Genomic DNA, 21,116 nt, shown 5'->3' on the forward strand with positions numbered 1-21,116 from the left:
TGGACTATGGAAGAGACTATCCTTTGGAGAATGAAAGTGTTGCTAAAAATGTGCATTTTAGTCCTTACAGGTGTTAGGCCTGCAAGCACATATTTAAAGAAACTAATCAGCTCCTTTGACTAAGAGAAATTTTAAAGCCAATCTGTTTAAAAGTGTTAGATTTTGCAGGGTAAGGACCTCTGTGACCATAGACAAATGGGTTTATGCTATTTTGTCCAGTTTTAAGCTATTGCAAGAGTTATTACATAGCCTAATATAACTAGCAGTCCTTTCTGATAACATTTTTGAACTCTGAAAGCGTATTTGAAAAGACTTGTGTCCAGAATTTTATTTTATCTTTTATTCATCTTGGTAGATGTCCTTGAATATTTAACAATTTTTTTCTTTATTGTTGAAGCATAATTAGGTTTTACTTTGCTACCAGTTTCTCAGGTCTATAAAACCTATTTGTCGTAGGTGACGGGACGTGAGACGTTGAAAGAACGAAGTACAAAACCTGTCAAGATCGCAGAAAGCGATATTGATGTAAGTATCAAATACCGCTCTAGAACCTCTTGCATTTCTTTGTCTATTTATACTGCACTGTAAATGTTCATTTATTATGCTTTTGGGGGCAAAGCATTGCTAGTGGAGACTTTTTTTTTTTCCTTCTTATTTAAAATCTAACATACATTATATCATTTCATTTTTAGGTCAAGCTAAGTGTTTTCTGTGAGCAGGACAGAATTCTGCAGGACTTGGAAGACAAAATAAGAGCCCTGAAGGAAAATAAAGTAAATAGATTTAAAAGTTTTCTATAAAATAATAACTTTCCTATAACCATAAAATATGGAATTATAAAAAAAAGTTACTGTATGCTGCTTGCATTATAATTATTTTCTTTGGACATGTATGTAAACTTATATAAGGAAAAGAAAATTGTTTTGTAGGTTAAGATGGAGTATCTGCTTTCAGAAAGCATGACTTTGAAAATGAACGTCTTGAAACCACATGTACTTATTTGTTCTGATGTTTATGACTAATGGAAATTATACACATTTCTGTATAGTTTGCCTTACGTCACGATATGCGTATTGCGGGAGGCAGAGTCGTGTTTCAACTGCAGTTCTTCCCAGCTGGGCAAACATCGTGTGTGTAAATAGCAGTATTTTAAGATACATGCTTGGAAGGCCCATATTGGGCTCTCGCTGTAGCCTGTGTAATTGTACTATTAAATCAAAGGAGGGGGAGAGGAGGATGCTCACGTTTGTAGTATTTTCAGTGATCTGTGGTGATTTATAGCACTGCAAACTTGGTTCCAGAGGTTGTAACTGCAATGTTGAAATACCTTCTGTGATGAATTTGTAGTTGGAACTGGTCTTTCTTGCCCAAGCAAGTCAAAGTTCAAATAGTAAACATTAATAAAAGGTTTGTCTTTCCTTCTGGTACCTTGCATCTTGATATGCTTTACTGCCTATGAGCTCTGTCTGTCAGAAAATCTAAATTTACTCAAGGTGGCTCAGAAGAAAATCCGTTCTAAAATGAAAATACTGCCTAGTTATCTTTTTCAGAAAAGCTACTGAGGAGAAATGATTCACGGTTGTTTGGTGCTGATTAAATGAATCAGGCCTACTTATTGTTTTAGATAATATTTTAATCCCTCCCTTGGCTAATTTAACTACTGCCGTGAATGAGAATTTTTCCTTAAATAAACTATTATACTGTGCTGTGGTAAGGTTATCCCATTTCTGTACTGCTTAAGGGGATTTTTCTGAAACTCTTTCAGTTTTTCGTTTCCATTTTAGTCTCCGCGATAGGAGACCAATCCTAATGTAGTAGCTTAGAGGAAAGGCTGGAGAGGTAGAAAATAGCTTTTATATTCCCACAGATAAATCAGTAACATTTCATGTAAATGTTATAAGCTTACTGCTGTCTTCTCTTTTAGGATCAGCTGGAGTCTGTTTTGGAGGTTTTACACAGGCAGATGGAACAGTACAGAGACCAACCACAACATGCAGAAAAGATTTCTTACCAGCAGAGACTTTTGCAAGAGGATCTCATACATATTCGGGCTGAAATATCCAAAGTTTCAACTGTATGTATTTTGATTCTTTCAAGAAAACCATAATTAAAATGCCAGCTAGAGTAAAACTGAGCTTTTCTTTTTTGAATAGAGAAATGTTTGAGCTAATTTGATTAATGTGAGATATTAAAACAAAAAAGTCTAAACAAACAAAAATCTTTCCTGCTTTCCTCTTCAACACCCTGACCCTTCGCCCCTCCTCCCCCCCCCCCCCGAAAACCAAACTTTTTTGTAGCTTTATCATTTAAGTATGGCCTTAGATTACAAATCTTTTGACTAGTCCCTTTGGCGGTACAAATATAAACAAGATTCCATGGTATTTTGCACCATGGAGAAAATGTTAATTACGTTTGGGGAATTATGTTAACATTTCAATCAAAATTCACCATATTTAATACAATTAAAATGTAATTTAGCGTTTCATTTTTGTTAATAGAAATATTGGTATAAAGTGGCCACAGAAGAGGACATCTTCAGCCTGGGTGCTGTGTACTCACTACATTATTGCTATCTCTTAATGTATATGGGACCAACTCTTTATGAAACTGTTTCTAGAATTGTGTGAACACCTTTTCTATAGTTAAATCTGATCATTAAAGTGCCAGCGTTGTTTAAATATGTGTGTACAGTGTTTTGTGTCTGAAGAAGATGAATGACATTCACAGGCAATGTTTACATATTTAATTGGGGGCATAAATAGCACTGTACTGGTCCAGTGCAAGGCTCCTCCTAGTCTAGGGTTCTGTCTTTGACAGTGGGCATAAGCAGTTGCTTAGGGAAGAGTACGGATAGGAAACATGTATGGGGTATTTCTTGTGATAACAATCCCAGCTCCCAACTACTGTCTACTTGGAGAACTCCTTGTCTATTTAGTAAGCCTAAGTACATCTTGTTTCCAAAATACTCATCCTATTAAACTTTGTAAACTTTTTATAATCCAAAACACCCTTTGACAAGGCATTGATTGCATGGATCTATTCTCTGTTGTGCGAACAGCCGTTCTAAGCCTGGCTCATACCCGCTTCACGGGATAGAACCTTATTTTTGTGTGGGAAAGGACAGGGAACAGTTAGTCTTTACCCATCCTCTCTGTGCCATTTGTGGTTTCATAGACCTCCATTATTTCTTCCTCCCATCTCCCACGTTCTCTCTCTTCCACGCTCTAGAGAAAAAGCATGCTCCATTATTCCTTACACAGAAACTGCTCCAGACTTCTGATTGTTCTCAGTTCTGGGTCAGAAAGCAGACTGTGCTGCTGCAGATGTTGGAAATAATCTAAGTAATATAAGCATGATTGGATAGCCTTGTTCTCCGGGTGTCTGCTTTTTTATTCACTTCTAATGAAGTTGCATCTCAGTCTGTAGAACTTTTAAAAGATAACCTACTGTGTTTCCTAATATGTATTCTGGTTTAGGTGGCTGTTTGGATTCTAATTATAATCTTATTTTAAATAGAGAAGTAAGGTAAATGGAAATAGAACTGGAATAGATTTGCTTCCTTCACAGCGTATTATGATCTTAGTTTAGGTTCTGCTGAACTCCAGTTTTATGCTTAAGAAATGATTCTGTGTGAGCAAGGTGGCCAGAAGTCCTTAACCAGGGATTCTGGATTCGATCTTGCAAGCGGTAAAGTGTTTTGATGTTTATGATCAAGTCTGAACAGAAATATGGTCACGTAGCTAGACTTCAAAACAGATTTCTCTTTCTTTCTGTAATGGAACAACATCATCTTAAAAACACCTTTAGGTGCTCCGTTGAGAAAAGCGGTAGGGCGATTTCCAGGTGTGTCATAATATTATGTTAAAGTATTCCCTTTGTTAATAGGAAATGGAAATTGCCTGGAATGAATATCTGAAATTAGAAAAGGATGTGAACCAGCTGAAGCGAGCCTTACAGGAGCAGATGAACAGTTCACTTGTATCTCAGGTGAGTCTGTTTCCAGACACTGGATTACTTATGTGAAGATTTTGTATGAACTTGAGAGCTGTGATGTCATAAGAGAAATCCTCTGCAATTTCTGCACTGTGTTCAGCCATCACATAGCTTAGTTTGCAAAGTTCAGAAGTTCTTACAGCATAGCTATGCAGTAACTAGCTGTCTTCCAGCACGTGTAATAGTTTCTCATAAGCTGTCTGTGTAAATTTGTCGTTATTTCATTGTACAAGTTTTTATTACATGCTGACATCTTGACATTGATAACGTATTTAATACATAAGACTATGCATTTATTTGATCTGACATTGACTTCTTTATTGATTTTTAAGAATATCAGTCACTAGCTTGTTACTGTCATTACTTGGTCTTTGTCATGTTCTTCTATTTATGGAGGATTTATCTCTGCAGATTATTTTGTGAAGCGGAGTAAGTGTTTAACAGCTATCAGTAATTGAAAGGCATCTGAGTTTTAAATCAAATATTCAGTCTGGAATCTTACAAGAAGCTTTATTTGAAGCTAAGCTACTCTGTTTGCTGAACTGAATGTGGCATACCAGATTATTTCTATATACCTTTTTACAGCTAATGATTTTCACTTAGAGCAAGGAATACAGTCCGTATTATTTTACCTGTGTCTAAGCAGAACAGTCTTATTTAAAAGAGAAACACAAGGAACAGATCCAACGTATATAATTTGCTTATATCGCAGCCTACTTTTTCAAATGTCTCAGACCAAAAAAGCCCACTAGTTAAATTTTTAAATTTAGATATTTGTTCCAAACTTCTGATCGGATATGAATTTGTCTTTGCTATTAATGCATAAGGTTCTTGAATCAAAATAAGAGTTACAAAACCTTTTTAGATTGCCTTGATCTTCAAACTCAATTTTTGGTTAATCCCTTTTTGCTTTTTTTGTAATAGTTTCTAGAGCCGGAATATTGTTTAATTGAGTTCAGCTGTAGAATACACCTCTCAAAAACAGACCCCAGAGTTATTTTAGAATAAGATTGTCCACGTACAAAGTTAACTTGATTAAAAAAGGCAAATTACAGGTTTAGCTAGAATATACTTTAACAGAATTTTCCGTTGTGCCTTGAGCATACTTAAAGTACTGGATGTGCAGCATGTGATTTAGCAGTGCATTACACTGCTTTGTCTAGAAAGGAAGAAACAGTTTCCACAGAAAACGTGTTAGGTCAGTTTCATTGTCTTCTCATGTCACGTACGTACGTATGTGTGTATGTACACATGCGTACATGCACAAAGAACATACACTACGTGTACATTTTATATATATATATATATGCATTCAGACATATATCTGTATTTGGTGAAGATTTTTAAAAATGTTTCTGAACACCTGTTTTGGACATATTAGAGGGGGCTGACTTCTTGAAAAAGTACTGAATAGTCTTAAGATTATATTCCCTCAAAGACGTCTCATTTTATGTACCCATAATCATTAACGTCTTTCATTCTCTTCCTAAAGGTGTGTAGGCTGTTTATCTAGTGTTTTGCAATGGCGTTAAATCAATGCACTCTATATTTAAAAAATGCAGTCTTCATGGAACATTGCTAAATGCAGGGTCAAGTCGCTGTAGGAAACAGTGAATACTGTTTCTGTTTAGCATTAATGAAGAGGTTAAAAACTCAAGGTTTCAAGCAGCTCGGTCAAAGTAAATCTTGGTTTTAAGAGTGTAGATTCATTGCCTTTTGCTTAAAGGTTGGGGGGGAGGCTGGGCGTACTGAAATTGGTTGAGATGTGGTAGCTTGGTGGTGGCTTCTCAATTGGTAAGTACTTCTCCTCTCGTTTTATAAATCATTCTAAATTATATTTCTGTGTGAAGGAAGTTAGAGAAATTGACTTATCTCTCCAAGCTAACTTTTTATGCTTTCCTATAAAGCATATTGACACCCCTTGGTAAACAGCAATATATTGGGCTTTCACAATTTAAAAATAAATTCAGCAGCTTATCTTTAAGATCTAATCCGTTTTTGTTCCAAAATACTCTCTTTGCATCAAGATTTAGGTAATAGGAAGAAATAATGTTAAAATATCTCATGGTTTTGGAACGCTACCGACAGACCTTTTCTGAGTGGGTTCAGAAGGATGGTTTTTCTGGACATGTGGTGCTTTTTTTCCCCCCTCCCCCTTAAACTAATTCTGAGACTTGATTGTTATAAATCCATCATTGAGTACCTTGTAGTATGATCAGTCTGAGAAAATTGAAATGAAATGTGCAGATATATACAGTCTTTCAAGATATGTTGCTTCTTTCGAGCAAGTTTACTACAGGCAAATAACATTGTCCATCATTTAAATATTTGTATTCCTGGCACCCTGTTTTCTGATCTATAGCCTGGCTGTACATATTTTCTGGACTAAGACAGAAAGTGGAAAGTTATTTATATGCCTTCTCTAGCTCTATGAGGTGTAAGAGCTTATACTAAAGTTTTTCTGTTTCAGGCTTGTAGGATTAATTAGCAGTTATTTTGCAGCTTATGGCAAATGGTGGATTTCTAGAGTTCTTGAGGAGTTTGTAAGCAGTTCTTAACTGAAATGTTTCACTGCCTTCCGCTTTCTTTTGTAAAACCATGAGGAAGAAAAAAACTTGATCGGTTTATTCTTAATGCCAGCTTTTGAAGAAAGACTTGTCATACATTGATTCCTAAAAACTAATGGATTGCCATAAAGTAACAAGAATAATCCCAAACTGGGGCGGGGGGAAATGAGAGAAGTTGTTTATGAAGATTGCAATAAACTTCTGATTGAAGTGGTAGCTTCAATAGCCAAGGCCTCTAGATGCACAATACAATCAAAGGCAGAGTCCAGGTTGTAGATAAAGCTTCCCTTTCTTTGCTCCCAGAGAAAATCAGTAGAGCAAATAGGATAAAAGATGAGACCAAATTCTGGAATAGCAGTAATATGTTATTTCAGCCTATGATGATGCATTGTAGCCTGGAATCCAGTAGGCCTAACAAGCAAAGTACAAGCAGAAACTAAAGAAAATAAAGTTGTCATTCCTTCTGAGAATTAGTTTTGGTCTTACATTTCATCCATTAAAAGCCATTTGGCAATTCATAGCATTATTAGGGGGACTATACTAATAAATAAATATACACACGCACATTTGTATATATGTATTTTTAATACGAGGCATTTTCCCCAGATTATAAGGAGAACTTTGGTAAGGCTGCCATAGCAGTCTTAAGTATATTAGTGTAAGATTTAAGAACAAAGTTCATATAAAATGAGCTTATAGACCCTTGTTAGTTTGGAGTATTAAACTAGGCTTTGGTTGTAGCCGGAGTAATATTGTAGAGAACAATGTAGAGGTCTCTACTATTTCTTCTAGTCTTTTGTAGGAGGTTTGGACCTGTGTGCAGGACCTGTTGATCTGTGTATTCTTTTTAAATGGAGATAATGATTTAACCCATTTCTAGACTCCTAAGTTTTCATGTAAGTTCTGAAATGTTAGTTTGGTAGTGGTATCAGAAGAAGGGTAAGCCCATAACTAATTAAAATGGGATAGAATTTATTTATTTTTCTTTCTTTTTACCCCAATATCAGGAGAAAACACAAATACAAAAAGACTTATGGAGAATTGAAGATGTTACAGCTGGCTTGAGTGCAAGTAAAACTAACTACAAAACCATAGTAGAATCAATCAAGAATCCAGGTAAGAAAAACATAATTAAAACATAAAAATATACAAATATAGCTGAATCTTTGGGTCTGTGTAAATAGCCTAGAAGTCCTAATACTATATTCTACTGCAAAAAATCCGGTTAATTCTGCTGCTGATTGTATCAGAAATCCCTATAGCTTGAGCACATTCCCTTGGAGTTTCTGTGGTTGGTTTTCAGGTGGTGAAATGATTTTTTTGTTGTTTGTTTTCACGTACCGTTGGAACTAAAATGTAACAAGGCAAAAAAAGAAAGTCATAATAACAGTAATAATTGGGTAAGTTTTGCAAGTTTCAAAAAAAATAAAACAAAAAAAAAACTCTTGCAGCTCTGTCTTGTCTGGGGACAAGAGAGGAAGTCTGGAGAAAGGAAGACTCTCCCTTGGTTGAGGAGGATCAGGTTAGAGATCTTTTGTCCAAACTTGACATCCATAAATCCATGGGCCCTGACAGGATGCATCCATGAGTGCTGAGAGAGCTGGCGGATGTTATCGCTAGGCCACTCTCCATCATCTTTGAAAGGTCATGGCAATCAGGAGAGGTGCCTGAGGACTGGAAGAAAGCCAGTGTCACGCCAGTCTTCAAAAAGGGCAAGAAGGAGGAGCCAGGAAACTACAGGCCTGTCAGCCTCACCTCCATCCCTGGAAAGGTGATGGAACAGCTCCTCCTGAAGGTCATCACTAAGCATGTGGAGGACCAGAAGGTGATCAGGAGTAGTCAGCATGGATTCACCCAAGGGAAATGATGCTTGACCAATCTGATAGCCTTCTATGACGGAATGGCTGGCTGGGTAGATGAGGGCAGAGCAGTGGCTGTTGTCTGTGTGGACTTCAGCAAGGCTTTGGACACTGTCTCCCATCACATCCTCCTAGGTAAGTTCAGGAAGTGTGGGCTAGATGAGTGGACGGTGAGGTGGCTTGAGAACTGGCTGGATGGCCAAGCTCCGAGGGTTGTGGTCAGTGGTGCGGAGTCAAGTTGGAGGCCTGTGGCTAGTGGTGTCCCCCAGGGGTCAGTCCTGGGTCCAGTCTTGTTCAATATATTCATCAGTGACCTGGAGGAAGGGACAGAGTGCACCCTCAGCAAGTCTGCTGATGATACTAAACTGGGGGGAGAGGCTAACACACCAGAAGACTGTGCTGCCATTCAGAGGGACCTGGACAGGCTGGAGAGGTGGGCGGAGAGGAACCTCCTGAAGTTCAACAAAGGCAAGTGCAAGGTCCTGCACCTAGGGAGGAATAATCCCATGAACCAGTACAGGCTGGGGGTTGACCTGCTGGAAAGCAGCTCTGGAGAGAAAGTCCTGGGAGTGCTGGTGGACAACAAGTTAAGCATGAGGCAGCAGTGTGCCCTGGTGGCCAAGAAGGCCAATGGTCTCCTGGGGTGCATTAGGCAGAGTGTTGGCAGCAGGTGGAGGGAGGTGATGCTGCCCCTCTCCTCAGCCCTGGTGAGGCCTCACCTGGAGTACTGTGTCCAGTTCTGGGCTCCCCAGTACAAGAGAGACATGGCGCTACTGGAGAGAGTCCAGCGGAGGGCTGCAAAGATGGTGAAGGGACTGAAGCATCTCTCCTATGCGGAAAGACTGAGGGAGCTGGGCCTGTTGAGCCTGGAGAAGAGAAGATTGAGAGGCGATCTCATCAACGTGTACAAGTATCTGAAAGGAGGGTGTCAAGGGGTTGGGGCCAGACTCTTCTCCGTGGTGCCCAGCAACAGGACAAGAGGCAACGGGCACAAACTGCAGCACAGCAGTTCAGTCTGAACACGAGGGGAAACTTCTTTGCTGTGAGGGTGACAGAGCACTGGAGGAGGTTGTGCAGGGAGGTTGAGGAGTCTCCTTCCCTGGAGATATTCAAAAGCCATCTGGATGTGATCCTGGGCAGCCTGCTCTAGGTGACCCTGCTTGAGCAGGGGGGTTGGACTAGATGATCTCCAGAGGTCGCTTCCAACCTCAACCGTTCTGTGATTCTGTGATTCTGTACCTATGAGCATGGTTTCTATTGTAGTCTATCCAAGAGCTCCTCTCTGTGCTTTTTCCTCCTTTTCTTTTTGGAAGCTGCCGAGTGCCCTTGCTATTCTTGCCTTCCCCCCTCCTGCTACAGGCAGGCATTCAGAGGGCAGAGCAGCATCAGCAGCGGTGGAAAGGAGGAAGGTTGATAGTGTGCGCACTCTGCATTTCAGGTGCTTTTTTATGTTCCAAAAAAAGACCTAGTACATTGGGATACTAAGAGACTGTTAATGCCTTCTGTAAATTCACTTTTTATTATATATTTAAATTATCTTTACCTTATCTTTGCCTTTTATGTACAGAGAAGAGAGAAAATCTTTCTGAAATGGTGAGATTTTCTTTTATTTCAGGTATAGCAACAGATACTCAGCCTTGCCTAGATGTACAGGCTCCTTAAGGAATCTGTGGCATGGGGCTAGATGCAGCCTGTGAACTGATTTTAGATAACTCTCAGGCTTGTCTTTCCTTCCCTCCCCTGTCTCCTCCAAGGCATTGTATTGCATGATATTAAACTGTATGTTTTTATCTGTGGCCTGAAAGGCTTATTTGATCCTCATCATGAAAAAGTTGCCCACTCCACCATAATGTTCTGGTCAGATTTTTATGTCCAAAAAGTATTGGTTTGTATTCAAAATGAAGTGCAGAGTTTTGGGGTTATTTTTTAAAGCCTAAAGATGTTAATTTGTATTCTTATGGACATTATTGATATATTTAAGAACAAACATATATAATGACATCTAATACATTTGCATATTTCTCCCATAGAGAGAAAAACAGTGCCTTCATTTTCTCAGTCTACAGTGCCTTCTTTACCAACTTCTCTGAAATCCGTGGAGAACAAACTTTCCATTCCACAAAGTCCTCCATCTAGTCCCATTAAATCCTCTTTGGAAGTTAGGCTGTATCCACAGCCTTACTTCCAGACTAGAACACAGCACCAAACACAGCAGCTGAAAAAGATCGAGCCCCCTCTTCAGTCGCCAGTTAAGCTAACGCCAAAGGTTGTAAGTATTACTGTTTTGAGTTCCGTTCACCAGGGTTTGCATTTACTTCTGGCAGAAGCACTGAAAGCCTTCATGGCTATTGAGTGCAGAGTGTGGATATGCGAGAGAGGTATTTACGGTGTTTGTAGTGAAACTGAGCAATAGCACTTGCATAGTATGTAAGTAAGTAGTAGCATAGTACGTATGTATGTAACTTGGAGGTTTACACTCGGTAGCCATATGCTGTTTTAGAACCTGTCAAGGCAGAACCTTCCTCAGTAATGAGGTTTTGTTTGTTTGTTTTAGTTTATTTTTAAAGCCTAAAGCTCCTGGTGTGGAAACAGGAACTGTCAATGACGTTCATAAATAACTCTTAGAATATAATGAATTTTCAGACAGCTTCTGCCACAAACTGCTTGCTAAATACCTGTGATTTCCTGTAACTAGGAAGATGAAGCACCACCCAGACCTCCTCTCCCTCAGCTGTACAGTCCTGATGATCAGCCACCAGCTGTTCCGCCTCTTCCGAGAGAAGCCACTGTCATCAGACATACATCAGTGCGGGGACTGAAACGTCAGTCAGATGAAAGAAAGAGAGACAGAGAACTAGGACAGTATGTAAATGGAGATTATAGGGTAAGCACTCATACCTATGCTTTAAAAATATAATGAGAGTTACTGTCTGTAAAAATGTATGCACCTCCAGGTTTTATAGCAACCAGAAAAACTTGCAGTCTGGCAGAGAGAGATCTAGTAACAAAGCTATTAGGATTTGTCTTAAGGTGTTAAGACTTGCTATCTGTGTCTTTCATTTGAGCAAATCAGTATTTATCCATATAGGTAGAACTGCGTTCGTACATGAGTGAACCAGAGCTAGCAACGATACATGGTGACCTCAGCCAACCTTCCAGTGGTTTAATAACCTCTGACGGTGGATACCAGACATTACCTACCCGTGGTAAGTCCAGAATTAATATAGCTGACTTTATTTTATTTTTTTTTTTTTAAATACTTTATGTAGTAGTATATGGGAGCTTTTCTCCCCAGGAAATTTGTGGAGATAATCTTTATCTTCAGATCATTATTTTAAAATTAACTATACAACGCTGCATAGTTCTGAAGTTCTAGAGAGTTTTTGTGTTTTAATGATGTTGTTAAAGATAACCAGCCTTTTGCAAAGCTGCTTAGTATACAATTAAAAACAAACCAAACACATAAAAAAAAAACATGAAAATTAGCTGTTAGAATATCTTCTATATTCAGAATTATTTCTCTTGTAATCTCTGTGTGATGTTGTACAAACTCAAAGATTTTCTTATGTGCTTCTATTTCTTGTGGACAGCATTGAAATGGAAGTGCTAAAGAGTAAGAACGGTATTAATCACACATTGTGTGATACTGCAGAGTGCCCACAAATACCGCATGCTATTTGTCACTGCATCTCTGTTGTACCAGTCTTGTAACTGCTTCACAAATGACGACAGAGAGGATAGAGGTGAAGAGCAATGCGTTTTTATCCATTCTCTTCTTATTTCTCTCCCCTCTATGAACAGTAAGAGTTGGTTTTGTTCATAGATATGATTGTTTGTAAACCTTATCTACTGTTGTACAGCTGGATCCATACCATGCCTCATTTAATATAAGCTTCTGAACTATTGAAGGTGTTTCTGAATTTTAATCAATAGTGACCTGAAATTGTATTACTTGTGCTGAAATCAAATTACCTGCCTCTCATGGCCCTCTGAACTGAAAAATGTGAAACGTGAACTAAAATAGTAACCACAACATAATAGAAGAAGTAAGATCATTTTAAAAACATTTGACTATGACCTTCCTTTTGACTGTCATTTGGTTTTAAAGAATTTTCCTTTTATTTGTAAAGGTTTATCTGGATCAACTTCCAGATTGCACCAGTCATCCACCATTTCATCTTATGCAACACTTCGACGGGATAGGTCCAAGGTAAGTTTTAAATAAACATTTGAAGGCAAATGTCTGGATTGTTCAAAATATTGTTAAACCCAGATATGTATTGCATAGCAGGAAATGGGATTCTAATAGCGCAGGATAGGATATATTCTAACACCTGTGATCTGATAAAATCTCCTGTTTTCTCACTTTGTTAAATGAATCATGGAGCAGGTAGGCAACAGCTGACTACGTTTTAAATAGACTTATAAAACAGTGTTCAGAACCCCAGATCAGCAGTACTGCTACCCTAAGTTACAGAAGTTACAGAGTTGAAATGTGCACATTAATAAGAAATAACAGAGCAAAATCATCTCATTTGGTGATAAAATAAGAGAAGGAATTAAATTTTTGTTCTTTGTTTACTTTTTAAAAAGTATTAATTGCAAGATGTGTTTTATATGCTTTGTGACCTCTTACAGGAGAGACCAAAGAGTGCCTTGGAACGTTTATACTCTGGAGACCACCAAAGAGGCAAGATGAGCGCAGAGGAACAACTAGAAAGAATGAAACGACATCAGAAAGCATTAGTTCGTGAACGCAAGAGAACTCTTAGCCAAGGAGAAAGGCAGCCTGTTTCATCTCGATCTTTCATCAGGCCCATTTCTGCAGACCTAGGCTCAGTATGTTAGATATGCTTTAAAAGGACTACACTAAAAATATGATCTTTGGATTTTTTTTTCCTAGCAAGCACTTTCACTTGAGTGTGTGTGATGCCTCTGGTGTAATGAATTTAGTGTTACACAGTGTAAAATGAGTTCAGAGAGTGTGAATAACAGATAATCTTTTTTTTTGCTAGTAATTACAGTATGTGTAGCAGGTTCAGCAGGTAAGTTGGTCAGAGGTTAGTGCGCTGAGTGGAGACTAGAGTATATTGGAGTGATTTAAGAGACATTGTTTTTTATTGGAATTATATTTAGAATGTGTAAGAAGTTTGTACAGTTTTCATACTGCTTCATAAAGGAATGGGCCTTTTAGAATGTTCTTATTCACCGTGGATTTTTATTTCTTTTAAATTCTTAAATTAGATTGTGAGATAGTTGTGGTAATATCAGACCAAGGTGGAAGGATTTCATTTTGATTGTTTGGTTTGGGTTTTTTGTTTGTTTGTTTGTTTTTAGAATTGATAAATGGATCATCATTTTTAAAACCTAATAATTTTTATTAGAAATTTATGTAAGAGGTGATGTGTTTAATTGTTGTCAGTTCTGCTTTAAAGCTCAAAATGTAGAATGTTCTAATAAGGCTCAACTTAAAGTTGTTGAAGAAAAGGATTTTTGCTGCATTCTGAGATGAGATACTGTACAGAATATAAGTTTGTAATGATACGTTTTGGATACTAACCAAAGCAGTTCTAATTGATGAAGTTACCCAATTGCTCCCTTGGTGCTAAACCAGGATTGTACTATAATTGCACTTATGCTGTGGTCTTTTAATTTATTTTTTATTTGGTCCACTAGAGCTTTAGAATGATCACCTTATTTTACCTAATTCATTGCACAAGATCTCTTGCTTTTAGATTTGTCACTCATCATACCTAATGCCTCTTCTTTTTTGTTGTTTTTATTTTGTTTTTAATTTGCAGAATTTGTAGTTATTTTAAAATTTCTAACTGGACTACTCAATTTTTACCAGGCTTAATTGCATTTAGTACATATGTGTCAATTGCTAGCATGTAAAACCCCCCTATAATATTCAATCTTTCGTTCCCATTTCTTAAAAACCTTCAGTAACACTAATTTACAACCAATTATTTGTATTCGCTTTCCCAGTAAATATGAGTGCACTACTTGGAGACAATCTATTTTGTCTTCTGTTTTGCAATCACAAATTTATTAAAGATAGTGCGTAGTATTTGGGGAATTGGAGAACTTTGGTGTCACTGTTATTTTCATATTTTAATTGGAAGAACTAAACCTGAGCTTCTACTGTTTCATGACTCTAACATACACAAGTCTAATTTAAATGTTTTTGTAACACTCCATATTAACATCTGTAGCAAACATTTTATCTATAAATTTGGGTGCCATCTTGGTCTTTTTCTTGCTGTAAAGACTTAAAATTAATCTTTTAGCCCTAGAAATGTTTCGTAATGATCATCTCTTGTACCAATAGGGCTTCAACACACAAAAAGCATGTTTCATAGCACAATTGCTTACGGCATTACAATTCGTTAGCAGCCAGAACGGTGAACAATTAAATGTATAGTTGAAGTGCTGCTCAGTATGTAACATTTGCTTTAAGCATACGTTGTATGTGTAACTCTAACTTTTAATCGATCAGCTCTCTAGTATGACACTTAAAATATTGATCACAGTACATGAATTATTGTTATATAAAATGCCTTTTTAATGTAAAAATCGCAACATCAAAGCCAATAAAAATATTGCTTCATTATAATGGTTTGATGTTTTTCTTATATTAATAACTTGAAAATAATATTGTGTATTTAAAATATACTATGTCAATCAGGCCTGGTTCAAATATGAGTAGAAGAATGAGTTTGGAGAACCAGTATGAGAAAATATTTTTTTCTCTTTTGAATTCTAAAAAGAAACATCTCAGTTTTTGAGAAGCAGTTGTCTTTTCAGCTGTATGTTACTTTTACAAATAGAAGATGTGTATCTTCCGAGTGAATATTGAGAGCTTGTGCATGAATAGGTTTCAAGTAGATGCAAGTAGCGTAGTGGAGTCTAAGGACTTCACGTAGAGTTCAAACTTCAGTCAAAATGAGATAAAGATTCATAATATAAACATCCGAACTGTCTTTAAGAGACATACTGTGGCATGTTCTCCTACTGATACCCTCAAATACTTGAGGAGATAAATGTTTTTAGTTCTTTTGTCCCTTCTTTTTCCTGCTGCTGTTAATATCAAATTTCAGTTTTGTATGTTAAAGTTGATGAAATCTACTGGGTAGAATGATGCTGCAATTGAACTGAATTTTGACATTTATGAACAAAAATATGTTGGTAGTATTTTTAAGCATGCGTTTTTATACATCTGTGTTATGTGCATAGCTGTGAAGGAGCTATTTAGGCATTAAGATTAGAGAACTCAAGAATTATGCTGCTTAATTTAAATATGCTCTGATTTTATTATTGCTGAGTATTTACCTTGTAAAGACAGAATATGAAAGATTTGGGAGTTTTTTAATATTTGCAGGTAGCTCGTGTAAGAAAATAACTGCTTTTAGTGGAGTCTTAGTAAGATATTATAAGTTACTAATACTTTCAAATTCAAGAGATGTTAACAGTAGTATCTAACATATCAGCAGTAATCACTAAGTATTTTTCTAGAAAGCTATAGAAAATGTACAAGTTGCAATCCTTACTACTAGTAAGGCAGTATAAACGGCCGTTCTGTGTAGCGATTCCAAATTAGCCAGCATTGTTCGGTTAGAACGGCCTGGGCTGTCAGTCCCCAAACTCACTGGTGTGGGCATCTCTGCTTCCACGGATGTTTGTGTGTACGCAGTTCCTTTTTAACAGGCATGCGTGAAATAGTGGCAAATATATTTGTTAGAATTTAATACTACCGAACAGTTTCCTGTAGAATTAAACAATACTTAGAAATCCACGCAGCATAACAGAGATGAAATCCAAAACGAGATGTTCCAAGAAATAGAGTTACATTTTCATTTTTTCATCAGTTAAGCGTTTTACTTTGTAGATTCTTTCAGCAGCATAACATTTGCAGCAGTAGTTGTAAACATTGCTAAAGAGTGGATTTGTCAGTATGGTTGAATACTGTTAATTCTTTTGTATCTATTACCAGTGGAAACGAGAGCAAGAATTTGATTTGCAGTTACTTGAGAGGGTAATTCGTGGAGAAGACAAGGATGAGAACAACTGGTTAAAAATTCAGCCAGTGGCAATAACAGAGACAGACCTGGAGCCTCAAGATTATGATTTAGATATCAGCAGAGAGGTAACACTTGTACTTCGTCGCTTCCTATTCTGTGCCCCAAAATATTAACCTTTCTGAGTTTTGGCTAATGAATCTTAATCTTTTGTTTCAAAAGTTAGCTGGAAGTTCTAACTAGAAGGAAGGAGTCTTTTAGGCATTGAAAAAGAAGCGTATTTATAGCCTTGCCCTAAAGAGTTTGTGTGTGGCTTTTGCAAATATTGGGTCTCAGAGGAAAGGAAAAAAATAAAAGGCTGGCTCTTTTGTATGGCAGGCTTTATAGGGAAGAAGTGATTAAGTTAGGCAATGTTATATAAATTAGAAAAAGGTTGAGAAGACAGCACTGAAGAGTATTTAAAATAAGAAACGACAAGGAAGTAGCAGTTCCACAGAGCTACCTTACTCTTCATTTTGATCTCACAAAATATAATGAAGAAGAGTGAACACTGCATTGTGCTGATCAGGAAAAAAGACATTGTTCTGTTGACTTTTCAAATGACTTGGTATTCTGGGCGCTAGGTTTTATTTGCAGCTCTAGCTCAAAAAGCATTTTTTTAAAATGCTATTGAGCCATCTGGTGGAAAGGAAAGAATATAGCAAGCAGAAAGTTTTAGATGGATGATATGCGATATGTAAAATGCCATGGCAAATGGAATTTCAATAAAATTATTTAAAATGTCTAGACTTGTTAAACCTGCTCTGAAATTTGTCGTCAGTGCATCATTTTAAGTACAGTTTTTAAAAGATGACCTCCTCGGTGCACCTGTGAGCCATTGTCTCTTGATCTCTACATGTGAATGCACCTTTCTGTTAATCTTTGTATATGTTCTAAAGTGAATTCAGTGTTCCAGTAAACAACAGAAATGGAGAAAATGTTCATTGTCTTTCCTTGTTTCAGTTTGCTATTAAAATATTATCCAGAAGGCTTCCAAGGCTGCATCAATTACTTGTCATATTCAACCTATTGCCTTCAGTCTAGGCTAGAAAATATTTATCTTTATAGGCATTTCTGTCATACCTCAGAGTAACTGAAGCAGGTCTGAGGTTCTGGATTTAAACATTCCTTCTCAGATTACCTGGCTTGTCTTTTTCCGTTCATGTAACCGTCCTCTTCACCTGGCCACTCCTGTAGCTCCTAAGGAAGTGTTAGCATTTCTGTCTTTAGGGCTAGTGAGTCTGCTGCTCACATGATAACAGAGTTTGTTGTTCTGGAAAGGGCTAGATGAGTCTAGGTTAGCTGTAGTCTAAATATGTACAGCTGCCAAGCTCCAGAGGGAAGTTGAACCCAAAGGTTAGGAAGTGCAGTGGAAAATGAAAAATTTTCAGGAAGCATTGGTCTAGGGTTTATCAGGAAAGGAGTATAAAAATTTGAAGTTGTGATTTTAGTGTTGCTTGAGTTATGAGTTATGAGTAACAAAATTACTGTATTATGTGCTTTGGGACTTGCGACAGCTTGTGAGTTACTGAGCCTAGTCACTAAGAGCTTGATCAGGTCACTTTACAAACGCTGTTGAATTAGTGTGGATTCAGTTGAGTGGCATGAAGTTGAAAAATGTGGGATTCTTCTTATCTAAAGCTTTGGGTTTTGGAAACTCAATGCTTCATGCACTTTCTGGAAGAAAGCAAATGCCACTCCAGCCTTCAGAAAGGGCAAGAGGGAGGACCTAGGTAACTTCAGGCCAGTCAGCCTCACCTCCATCCCTGGAAAGGTGGTGGAGCAGCTCATCTCGGATAGCCTTTCCAGGCATAAGAAGGATAAGAAGGTGATCAGGAGTAGTCAGCATGGATTCACAAAGGGGAAAATCATGCTTAACCAACCGGAGGTCCTTCTATGATGGAAGGACTGGCTGGGTAGATGAGGGAAAAGCCGTGGCTGTTGTCTACGTTGACTTCAGCAAGGCTTTCGACACTGTCCCCCATAACATCCTCGTAGGCAAGCTGAGGAAGTACAGGCTAGATGAGCGGACAGTGAGGTGGATTGAGACCTGCCTGAACAGCCCGGCTCAGAGGGCTGTGATCAGGGGCACAAAGTCTAGTTGGAGGCCTGTAGCTAGCAGGGTGCTCCAGGGGTCAATAGCGGGTCCAGTCCTGATCCACACTTATTCCACACTGACCTGGATGAAGGGACAGAGTACAGCCTCAGCAAGTTTGCTGATGATATGAAACAGGCAGAAACGGCCGAGGGTTGTGCTGCCGTTGAGAGAGACCTCGACAGGCTGGAGAAACGGGCAGAGAGGAGCCTCCTGAAGTTCAACAAAGGGAAGTGCACGTTGGTCCTGCACGTCGGGAGAAGGAACCCATGCACCAGTACAGGCTGGAGGCTGACCTGCTGGAAAGCAGCTCTGGACAAGTTGACCATGAGGCAGCACTGTGCCCTTGTGGCCCAGAAGGCCAACGGTATCCTGGGCTGCATTAGGAAGAGCACTGCCAGCAGGTCAAGGGAGGTGATCCTGCCCCTCTCCTCAGCCCTGGTGAGGCCACACCTGGAGTGCTGGCTCCAGTGCTGGGCTCCCCAATAGAAGAGGGACCTGCAGTTAGTCCAGTGAAGGGCTCCTAAGATGATGAAGGGACTGGAGCATCTCTCCTCTGAGGAAAGGCTGAGGGAGCTGGGCCTGTTCAGCCTGGAGAAGAGAAGACTGCAGGGGAGGGATCTGATCAATGTGTACAAGTATCTGAAAGGAGGGTGTCAAGGGGATGGGTCCAGACTCTTCTCGGTGGTGCCCAGCGACGGGACAAGAGGCAACGGGCACAAGCTGCAGCACAGGCAGTCCTGTCTGAACACGAGGGGAAACTTCTTTGCTGTGAGGGTGACAGAGCACTGGAGGAGGTTGTGCAGGGAGGTTGAGGAGTCTCCTTCCCTGGAGATATTCCAAAGCCGTGTGGACACAATCCTGGGCAGCCTGCTCTAGGTGACCCTGCTTGAGCAGGGGGGTTGGACTAGATGATCTCCAGAGGTCCCTTCCAACCTCAACCATTCTGTGATTCATGAGTCCTTTAAGGAACAAGGAGTTCCCCTCCCCTCCCTCCTTCCCCCTCTTCCCGCTCTCTCTCTCTCTTTTTTGTTCACATATTTCTCTCTTTGTGCTCTTCAGAAGCACTCTGTTCTGTTTCATAAGTGTTGACTTTCAAAGTCCCTCTGTAAACTGAGTTTTCTTTAGGTGATTGTAGAGCGAAATTTTTTCAGCAAGAAGCGGATCCTAACAAAACTTGTTGCTGGGTTTTATGCAGTCAGTTTAATTATTAAAATTTTCAATCCACGTTGTTATGTGCATGCAACATGTTATCACGCAATGTTGGTGTGTTTCTGGGTCAGATCAGATAACTTTTGAACGCCTAGGACTTCCAATTTTATAATCCAAGAATTTCCAAGGATGAGTGTAAAATGCTGGCTTTTCTTCATTCTCTGCTGCTCACAGAGAAAGATTATGCAGTCTCAAAAGGATGGTTTAGATTTAAACACTAAAACATCAGATGATACTTCCTTTTGGTTGCAGGAAGTCCTCACTGGTGTGTCCTACATATCTTTCAATGTTCTTTTAAAATCTCAGATTGTCCAGTCAGTGTCGTATTTGGCTGCTTCTTTCTAATGTAGCAACTTTAGGGACAACGTCCTGCTTTGGGTTTTACACCTGAGCTGGGGAAAGGTTCCCAGTTGATTCTGATTTCTCCTATAAGCACCTTTGATATTATCTTCTCAAAGTAAAATTAATCAGAGAAAAAGGTACTATTAAAAGGACATGAGTTCATGACTGGAAGGAATGTTTAGAACCAGGGAAATATACAGATTGTGAAGACTCATGCTTTATTCTTTCCACGGTGTTCTCTCACTGAGGAGAATGTATCTCAAAGCTTTTTTTGAAGTCCTTCTTATTAAAAACTTGACGCTTGTTTTCTTTCCACAGTTGTCAAAACCTGAGAAGGTTGCAATTCCAGAGCGCTATGTTGAACTGGAGCCAGAAGAACCTCTTTCTACAGAAGAGCTGGCAGCAAGGCAACGTAAAGCAGAAAAGATAAAGAATATTCTTACTAAATCAAGGTCAGTTATTTTTCAAATCTTACATAGGAAGTGGTGTTAAACATTAGAAACCAACTTTTTACAACAGGTCCAGTTTTCTAAGTGTAATATTTTGTAACTCTTAGAAAATGCAGGCAGAATTTACACGGTAATATGCTTGATGCTCCTTCTTAAAACTGGGCAGAAGAGAGACTAATAGCGATGACTCTGGTGTATGTCCATTTTCTTCCTCAGAGCACTCTAAAATACTAGTGAATCCTTACCAAACAATTTGTAGATGAGGGGTGAGGAGGAAGGACAGGCACAGCTCTGGCTAAAAGCAGAAAAAAAAAAAAAGTCCGTGTGAAAGCTAGTTTCTGTTGCCTCTGAAGAGGCAGAGTTGTAAAAGAACTTTGGCTGCTTACAGATAGCCAAATCTCTCCGTTTAGGAATTTGGTCACCTCAAGTATCTGCTTTTTCTTTGAAAGGTCATTAATGAGGCTGTACCTGAGGACTTTCAGGTTGTACCTCTTCCTCTGGGCACCATTAACAAGAATTTTTATTATTAGTTTCAAATAAAT

General features: G+C 38.6%; 1 protein-coding gene across 10 annotated transcripts in view; it reads left to right on the forward strand.

Moving 5' to 3' along the window:
- PLEKHA7 (pleckstrin homology domain containing A7) overlaps nt 1-21,116 on the forward strand; it is a 158,249-nt gene that overhangs the window by 130,685 nt on the left and 6,448 nt on the right. For all 10 annotated transcript variants that reach the window (XM_068944926.1, XM_068944927.1, XM_068944930.1 and 7 more), the window contains 12 exons: nt 457-525; nt 693-773; nt 1,925-2,074; nt 3,886-3,987; nt 7,568-7,676; nt 10,450-10,688; nt 11,115-11,303; nt 11,508-11,625; nt 12,550-12,629; nt 13,058-13,258; nt 16,413-16,565; nt 20,444-20,577. In XM_068944926.1, the coding sequence (XP_068801027.1) occupies nt 457-525; nt 693-773; nt 1,925-2,074; nt 3,886-3,987; nt 7,568-7,676; nt 10,450-10,688; nt 11,115-11,303; nt 11,508-11,625; nt 12,550-12,629; nt 13,058-13,258; nt 16,413-16,565; nt 20,444-20,577 (1,625 nt within the window). The remainder of the gene's footprint in view (nt 1-456; nt 526-692; nt 774-1,924; nt 2,075-3,885; nt 3,988-7,567; nt 7,677-10,449; nt 10,689-11,114; nt 11,304-11,507; nt 11,626-12,549; nt 12,630-13,057; nt 13,259-16,412; nt 16,566-20,443; nt 20,578-21,116) is intronic.

This window comes from Struthio camelus, chromosome 5 (genome assembly GCF_040807025.1).
Source record: "Struthio camelus isolate bStrCam1 chromosome 5, bStrCam1.hap1, whole genome shotgun sequence".
Taxonomy (NCBI): Eukaryota; Metazoa; Chordata; class Aves; order Struthioniformes; family Struthionidae; genus Struthio; species Struthio camelus.